The following is a 9204-nucleotide window of genomic DNA, read 5'->3' on the forward strand; positions in this document are numbered from 1 at the left end:
ATTCAGATAGCCTCCCCAACATCCCCCTGGGCACCAGTGCAAATCCCCTAGCCCAAGACAACCTACAAAGAGTTCTGCATAGACCTGCCTGTCAATTGACCAGCTCTATCCAGATGCATAGAATTACAGCCAGGCTCAGAAGTCCATCTCCCACCATTGCTTCCACACCTACTCCATCCTACTTGAAGATTAGGGACTAGAGTTTCTATAACATCCCGGTTAGAAAGCAAAGATATAAAACTTTTGTTTTATTACAAAAAACCAGATGTGGTACAGGGAGCTAACCCTCTCAGTTCAGGAGTAACTGTCTGCAGTCCCAGCCAATATCCTGGCTTTTTAACATGGAGCCATAACTGGGGCCCTGTGTGCACAAGGTTCATGCTCATAGCTCTGCTTGCTCAGAGGGGTGGAAATGAAAAAAGAGATGCTATACCCATATTGCTACTTTTGCCAAAAGTGCATTTCTACCTAGGTTATTCATCCTGGGGATATGCAGGGATTTACAGTTGAGTAAGTTATTTGCTGTGCCTGGCTTCTATTACAGTAGGCCTGCAGGTTCTCTGAGATTCTTCCTACCTAACAGTCCCAATTTCCCTGGGCCACGCTCCTCTCTACAGAGTGCTTTCAGAGAACTGCCCCCTGTGTTTTTTTTTTCCCTAATCTTTTATTTTTCTTTATTTTCTCCACAGTGTGGCAAAGGAGCAGAAAACTTTGACAAGTTCTTCACACGAGGGCAACCCGTCTTAACACCGCCAGATCAGCTGGTCATCGCGAACATAGACCAGTCTGATTTTGAAGGGTTCTCATACATCAATCCCCAGTTTGTGCACCCAATCTTGCAAAGTGCGGTATGAAACTCACCAATGACAGCAAATGCCTCCCCAGCCCTCAGCCCTCCCAGCAATGGGGAACAATTCTCAACCCTAAAATTTTAAGGCCATGGCCTTGTGTCTTATTCCACACAGAGGCCTGAAAATTGTAGGGTCATTAGTCCACATGGGGTCAACTTTTCAGGGTCTCTCTTACAACCAAGAACATTATCTTAGTAAAAGATGACATAATGTACAGTATCCAGTTTAATTATGTAGATGTCACATCAGGGTGTAGGTTAACCCTTCCTAGAAAGCAAACAGACTCTTGCCCCCTTTTTTTGGTACGACTTGATATGTTCTCCATACCCTCCATCTGTGGATTTTCACCATCAGGATCCCTCAACCAGAGATATTCAAGTGAACTACCCAGCCCAATGTGTTGAAAGCATCTTTTCCTACGATGTCTTTGGAATGAAAGGATAGGGAGCCCAGAGAGTGAACAAAGAGGGATTGGGGGCGGTAGAAGCTTCAAGATACCCACCACTTTTGTTCTCTGCCTTGATGGAAACAGTCCCTAGAATCTGAGAGGCCAGGATGAACCTTATCATTGTTCCCAAACGTCATGACCCAATTATGGTCCAGCTGTTTAAAAAAGAAAGACAACTTCAGATGAGTGTTGGGTGAATCTATCATCCATTACCCAGTTGGTTGATAACTGTCTTGATACTTGCATTCTTCTTAAGAGGCCAAATCATCTAAGGACTTTGCTAAACAAGCATGTGAAATCATGTCAGATCAAGGATAAACCAGTGTGTATGTATGCTCATTTTAATCTCTGGGAGATTGTTCTTCAATCCAGGGTGCCATCAATAACCATGCCACTACTCATGAGTGTTGTTAGCCAACCCCCTCCACCAATATTTTGCTACCTATGTTGTCACCCTTCCTAAGAAGCTGAAGTATATGCCCTTTTGTACTTATTTATTTAATAGGCTGCTGTGTCATTTAAGAAAGTACGATGTATAGTAACTTAATCAAGTCTTGATTCTAGAATCAATCCCTACTTGTTGGTTTTCCTGCCTTCTCTAGCCCTAGACATTCACTTAGAGATGAAAACCAATATGGTTTGGGTTCCCATTTCCTATTGAACGACACACCTGGAGCTATAGAATCAGGATGCCTGGATGCTTATCAGCTCAAAGATGTTTTCTTGCTAGAAGGTTTTTAGTATGTTTTGCAAATGCATCATGCAATGGATTTGCATGTTTATAATAAACCTTAATAACAAGTGAATTATATTATTGATATAATCTTATCAACTATAAAGAGTATTATAATAATTTTATAAGACACAATTGTGCTATATTTGCGAAGGGTCATGTTTCTAATCTGCTAATTTTATGATTAAGTTTTAGCTGAATTCTTTGATGCTGTGCTTCCTCTCCCCTCCCACCCCTGCACATTGGCACTGTATCAGATATATTAATTTTTTAATATAGATCTAATTTCAAAAATGAATGGCTAACTTTACATGTTTAATTAGGCTTTTACTATGTATGTGTATATATTTATATATATATATATATGTATATTTGATTCTACCTGCAAACCAAAGTTTCGTTTGTGGGATTATTTTTGAGATGAGACTCTGTCTTAGCTTCCTAATGTCATCTTCTGTTCAGGTACTCCCACCACTCTTCCTCTTGGGGATAGCACAAAATGTTTGAATCCAGGATGTCTAGTATGTTTGTGTACATGTGGCATTATGGCATTGTCACAGTACCTGGACTGACTGTGTGTGTGTGTGTGTGTGTGTGTGTGTGTCTGTCTGTCTGTCTGTCTGTCTGTCTGTTTGTCTCTCTGTGTGTGTGTGTGTGTGTACGTATGTGTGTGTGGTTCTTCCTCTCAGCCTGTGATTGTTGGAGACTCTGGGCTGGAGGGAGAGAAGGGCCCCTTCTTGCTGCATATCTGGCCACAGCAAAGCTGCTCCCCTCATTTGCTGCCCCACTGTTTGTTTCAGCACATATAAAACTTCATGAGACAAACCAGGTGTCAGCCCCTGAGCACAGCCATCCCCTGAAGCTACCACCAGACACTTTTCATAGGCTGCACATTTTCTTCCAGCTGTTGCTAGAATTGGCCATTCAGATCTTGTGCACCTCTCTGGCCTGACACTCTCCTCATGCAAGGTCCTCAGGAAAGCCAGCCAGTCAAATGGAAGTAGGTATTGGTCCTTACAGGAAACTGCTGTATTTCCTCCCTGAAGCATTTCTCAGCTGAGCTCCCTCATTTTTACTCTCTGGCTGTTCACACAACATATAACCCCTGAGGGTCTTTGAGGTGAGAGGCCTGAGCTCTGTTAGAAACCCTGATTAGAGGGAGAGATGAAGTAGGGAGTGGACTAGACGATAAAATAGCAGTTTCCTTTGCCATCTTTTATGAATTCCAGACTTCAAAACTCAGAAGGGTCCTAGCTCACTGATCCCTGAAGTCCTGCTCATCGGGGCATATTTTGGGACATGTCCTCATCAAGGTACCACACTTGGTCAAATGGAAAAGGAACTGGTTCATAGAAAGCCTAGGAGAAGACAGGTACAGTGTAATCCCAGTGACTTGGAAGACTGAGGCAGAAGGATCACAATTTTGAGGTCAACCTAAGAAACTTAGCAAGACCCCATCTCAAAAAGAGCTGGGGATGTAGCTCAGTGGTAGAGCGCCCATGGGTCCAATACCCAGTACCAAAAGTTGTGGGGGGGCCTAGGAGACAAAAGGGCTGGTCTCCCTGCCCCAGGTGGAACAGGAACAGGGTTGGTCCCCACACAAGACATGGAAAGGAGCACTGCGGTCATAGACCATCAACCCAGTGTGACAAGCTGCCTGCTTATTGTAAGAAAGCAGAAAGCTAGGGCTCTCCCTCATGTGATTCTAGCAATTCCTACTTCTCTAGGAAACATATTCAAACTCTCAGTGGCCTCTGTCCTTAAGGAATGTGTGACCATTTTCAAAGAGAGAACCCTAAGCATGGTCCAGCATGTTGCCTAAGGGACAGCAGACTGGACCTGGGGGCAGAAAATGGTAAAAATTAGGGCTGAAGCAGAATTCATGGTGTGGCCTGTTTTGTGTGTGCTGAACCTAGATAAAGGCCAGTGCTTTCAAGATCTGAGCAGTCCAGGACAGTGATTGCTGAAAGACTAACTCATGTGGATAGCTACTAATAACTGTTGGGGACTCTAGGAAGAACCTGCCCCTGAGCACTTGCTGGCCTATAGAGGAGAATCTAGCACAAATGATGTCTCTGCAGGATCGTCATGCTGGGACCCCAAAAGGCCATTCAGATCGCTTTGCTTTCTCTTCCCTTGGAAGGTGGCCGCTGCTCAGTGGCAGAACTTTCCTGCAGCTGCAGGCCAGTGGGCTGGCTGCCCTGCTTTTGGCACCATGTCAGAACTTACCCAGTGCTTGGTTTGAGTGGAAGGAGCTGGACTATGCTGCCAGGTGCGGCCCTCGGAGGTCAATGGGAGGCCCACCTCCAGGCAGGAACTAATTCAAAAGGTAGATGGGAAACCCAAACGATTGTACCCCACCCCACTGCCTCCTTCTTGGTCCCTGTGGCCTCGTTTGAGCTATGCAGACTCACTGTCTGCCTTGGCTTCATGGGATGCATTAGGCTTTTCTATGAGGATTTGTGGTAGAAAAGCAGGTGGTGGAGAGCTCTCTGGAAGCCTGGCCTGAGATGGTTGGTTGAAAGATCATTGTAGACAGAGACTGACACAACCTGGCCAAGGATGGTCGGTCAACTCAGAGCTAGAGTTCTTAGCCAAGTATGGTTTCTTGCCAGAGTGAGGGTGCTGACCCCAAGAAAGTCACCCATGGACGTGGCCTGGAGAGAACAGAGGGGTTGCTGGAGGCCGGAGTCGGCCAGGGGTTGGGAGAGAGCAGGGTTTGAGGGCCTCGGGGAGGAGGTGTGCTGTTAGAGCAGAGGAGCTGCCACAGAGGCATCAGTTCAGATGGGAGTCTATCTGCTGGTCTTTGCCAGGGACCCATTTCGTTCCTTCTCAGAAAACAGCTCCTGAACACCCAGGACATCCTCACCAGCCACAAGAGGCCCCTTTCCGCTCGACCTTGGGCTGGCCCAGCTGTCTGAGCAGAGCCAGGCCACTCCAACCCTGGCGGCCAGCAGATTCCCTCCTTGTCCCTCTGTGGCTTCCTACTGAGCCTTGTGGCAGCTGAAGCAGCTGACAGCACAGTTGCCACCTGCTTCCACTTAGCAGGGGAAACAGGAGGCTTCCTATTTTTTTTGGAGGGGAGGTGTTCTCTCAGTGCTAAAGCGGGGGGAAGTGAGAGTCTTGTGTTTTTGAAACCTCAGGAAGGCAACACCATCTGACAGTCATTTTCTCACTTTGCTTTCGTGAAGTTGTCTTTCCCTGGTGTGTGCACATCACACCGTCTCAGCTCCTTCGTCACCTCCGAGAGCAGGGCGCTGCTGCCCCTGGGCACGCCAGCCATGCTCCTGAAATGGATGGCGAGCCAGGGGCCAGGAGGGACGATGACCAGGAGAGTTGGTGACAGCCATGGCAGTGATGAGGGAGGAGAAGGGCACCCTGGTCATTAGTGGCTATGCACAAATCTGACAAGGAGGGTCAGAAAGATTTTTCTTTTTAAAATCATTTTCCTCAAGCCACTTGGGCCAGAGTTTATGAAATACACAGGACAGTCCCCATTCCCATCGTGTCCCCTTGGGGCCAATACAGAAAATCTAGGGGATGCTGTGTATTTCTGCTGTAGGAAAAATCTAGGAAATTGGAAAAGGTTCCCCGAGTTGTACATGAATGAGGCAATGAGGCAGTCATCTGGAAACAGAGCCAACTCCAAACCTCTTGATTCTATGATGTCAGGGTTGTTGGGGAGGCACGGAATTGTGCTGGACTCTGTCCCTTATGCCTGCCATTGGTGTGATCAGGTGTCATTTAAGAACTGGAAGTTGCTCACAGTCATCAACAGCCTTACAATGACCCTACACTAAAGCCCACAATTTCCAAAGACTTTTTTTAACCTGAAGGAAGAAATGAATTTGTTAATTCCAACAGGGATAACTGAATATACTGGGCTCTTTGTACTTTTTTATAGTGAATTTTAATAACTCAACTCTTCTTTTAAAATGAGTTTTTAAAATAAAGCTACTAACAATTTCAAAAAAAAAATTCAAGTTGGAGTCTGTAGGAAGACTCAACCCAGGTCAGATAGAGCACCCCTGACCTGCATTCCCACTGTAGGATTTTCCCATGCTGGTGGGTATGAAGTCTGCAAGTTCAGGTAGAACTTGTTGGCAGGCTGAGGCTGTTCTTAATCGATACTGGGTTTAGATATTTTTGAACTGTAGGAAAGATGTCTTATTGACCCCATCCAGATGCAGCCCTGGGATATCATTCCTGGGGTCTCTGGGACCCCTTTGCTTGCTCTTTGAGGCTCAATGACTACATTTTAGCAGGAGCAGGGGGACACTTTCTCAGCTCTATTCCCAGTCCCCTCTGGTCCCCAGTCTCTTATGTTTGGTGAAAACTCAGAGATTCCCTGCAAAGGTTTGCCCATTGGGCAATTCAGAAAAACTTTTATATCACAAGGAATAAGAGGCAGCAGCAAATGTGCCCACTGGCCTATTTTCACATTTATTGCATCTGTGAATAGGCAGAACCCCACTTTTCACAAAATAGGTATCCAGTCCACTTTATAAGAATCTCTTTTTCTAAAATGAGACAAAAGGTGGCTTTGCATTTTCTGATTAAACAACCATGTCTTTGCTTAACTTTAGGAATATCAATGCCTGTGATTGTAGCTTCTTATTGATTTTCTTTCTGGAAGAATGTGATTCTCTTCTTGAGGGGTTTTATTGGACTAATCAAAACTGTACATGAAGGCAGTTACTATTTTGAGGCTAAAGGTTTTCTAAAAAAAAAATAACCTCATATTCTTACTATTAGAATCTTTCAGAATCTTTTATAGATGGTCGGAAACATTTGAAATTGCTTTTCCTACATGATTGGTGTGCGTGTGCGTGTGTGTGAAGGCCATGCCCTGTGTAAATCATTAATTGAAAAAAACATCGTCTGAGACCCCAAATTTGTAGGGAGGAAGAAATGGAGGTTGAGGGTTTTCCTTCTGCGTTAAGCACCTTCTGACAGAATACAGAGGCCGTTCGGCTGTCGACTAGCGTTTGGTTCTACCGCAGGTGAAGTGGATGTATAAATTATTGCATTGCTCTCCTCGACTCGTATAACCTCTAATCTTTGTTTGCATGACATGCTTTGTTAGATACATTAATTGTAGTTTGGAAGCAAGTGTGTATGAATAAAGGTAATGATCACTCCCCAGGGTGCCTGGTCTCATTAGCGTCCCTCTGCGGCCCTGCCATGGTGTTTCAAGTATTTGTCGGATAGAATCCAACTGGACAACACCTGCAGAGCACTTTCATCTGGCCATCTGTTTCAGGGGTGACGTGCCACTTCAAGTCACCCTTTTCTCCTTTGAAATGCTGCATGCTGTGAACCAAAGCCCAGTGACTGGGATAAAGTAGTAACAGATCCTTCATCCATTCCCACATCAACCTTTCCTCACGCACCTGCTCGGGGCCAGGATTGGGGCCAGGCCCTGGGGATACCCGTCTGGCCCCTGCCTCCATGGAGCCTACATCCCTGCACCTCCAAACTGCAGGGGACACACAGCCACTGGGAAGGACACCCTCCAAGGACAGATGGTCCCCTTCTATGGGAAGGGAAGGCTCCAAAAGAATTCTGGACTTCTCCAGAAATACCCATGTCTAACACGTCCAAAGGGCCACTCAGGACTGTGTCCCCACTTTGAGTGCCAGAGGCCCTCATTCCAGTATGGATTCATGGGTGAAAATTGGGGTAAATTTGCAAATGTGGAACATTCTGAAATGCCCCATAGTGGGGAACCTAACACTCATGAGGGTATACCCTCAGAGGAGTTTTTAAAAAAAAAAAAACTCAGTTTCTAAAAGCTGAGGGTCAGCAAGATGTCTTAGCTCACCCTTCACTCCTTCCTTCCTCTCAGGTATGTTTACCTCCCACTCAGGGCTTCACGGCACCACCCTCAGCCCCCTTGTCCCGCAGTGCTCATCCCAGGATCGTCCCTCCCAGCTCACTCCGCACCCAGTCTTGCCTGCCCTGGGCTCCCACTGCTCAAACCCTGTTCTCAGCCCATGGAGCCGTCCCCTGGTGTTAGTGGCTACTAGGTCCATGTCCATCTCTGAGATGCTATAGCCACACTTGACCTGAAGTCGGGGGTCTTCCAGCTGCCAATGCAAGGGCACGGGGTGGCAGGATATTTTGAGGAAAAGCAAAGGGTGCTTTGAAGGCCCTTGGAGCAGTGTGGCCTGACTCCTGTGCTGGCCTTGAACTTCACTCTGGACCGGTGGAGGTGACATGTCTGTGTAGACTGTGGCCGTTCTTCACATGACCCAGGAGGGTGGCCACAGTAGGAAGTGAGCTCTTTTATTTCATGTTTTCTGCGGTGCAGTGTGGAGCACAGCAGATCATGCTACCCAGAGAAGCTGCTGGCCGGGAGGACCTGAGTCAGGCCACTGTGTGGACCCTTAGGGCTGGGGTCCAGAGGCACAGACAGGGTCAAATATGGCTGGTCTGCCCAGCCCCACACAGGCCCAGGGGACAACCTGAGCACCAGGTGGCAAACCGTATCCTTCGGGTGTATGGAGCCACCCAGAGCAAAGGCTCAGGAGTGCTCTCCTTCCCATGCCCACCCCTGCCCATGGACACCAGGTGCACCGGCAGGTGCTGTGGGGTTCCTCTTTAAGTCAAGGGTCTCAACTGGGGCCATTCTGCCCCCCCCCGTGGCACATTTGGCACAGTCTGGTCAACAAAGCAAGGGAGATGTGTTACCAGTGTCCAGTGGGAAGGGGTCAGGGAGGGAGACCGCTGAACAGCCTGCCATGGGCGGCACAGTCCCTGCAACAAACCGTCACCTCGCCTCCTTGGTGGTGCTGCCGTGGAAAGCCCTGTTCTGAACCACGCTCCAGGTTCTTAGCCTCCACTCCACCTCCCCTGCTCGGCCTCCCTGAGGCCACACTTGATCTCCACGCCTGCCCTGCATGGCAGCCAGCGGGATGTTGATTGAGCAGGTCCCTGCCCTGTTTAAAGCCCTCTGATTTCCCATCCCAGACGGGCCCACCAGGCTCCACCTGCCCGCCCACCCCGGCTCTTGGCACACCAGGTGCACAGGTAGGAGGCTGTGCATGTCTGTGTCCCCTTGGCACCAGAACATGAGCCCTATCAGAGGAGCCAGCCTGCCCCTCCCCTGCACTGCTGGATCCCGGTGCCTGGAACAGAGCTTGCGCAGCGTAGGAGCTCAAAAGAACGTT

General features: G+C 47.8%; 1 protein-coding gene across 2 annotated transcripts in view; it reads left to right on the forward strand.

Annotated features, from left to right (window-relative positions):
- Prkca (protein kinase C alpha) overlaps positions 1 to 7177 on the forward strand; it is a 401933-nt gene extending 394756 nt beyond the window's left edge. For both annotated transcript variants that reach the window (XM_078041837.1, XM_078041836.1), the window contains one exon: positions 690 to 7177. In XM_078041837.1, coding sequence (XP_077897963.1) covers positions 690 to 854 — 165 coding nt within the window. In that variant the 3' untranslated portion in view covers positions 855 to 7177. The remainder of the gene's footprint in view (positions 1 to 689) is intronic.
- The last annotated feature ends 2027 nt before the right edge of the window (positions 7178 to 9204 follow it).

Source organism: Ictidomys tridecemlineatus, chromosome 3 (genome assembly GCF_052094955.1).
Source record: "Ictidomys tridecemlineatus isolate mIctTri1 chromosome 3, mIctTri1.hap1, whole genome shotgun sequence".
NCBI classification, from domain to species: domain Eukaryota; kingdom Metazoa; phylum Chordata; class Mammalia; order Rodentia; family Sciuridae; genus Ictidomys; species Ictidomys tridecemlineatus.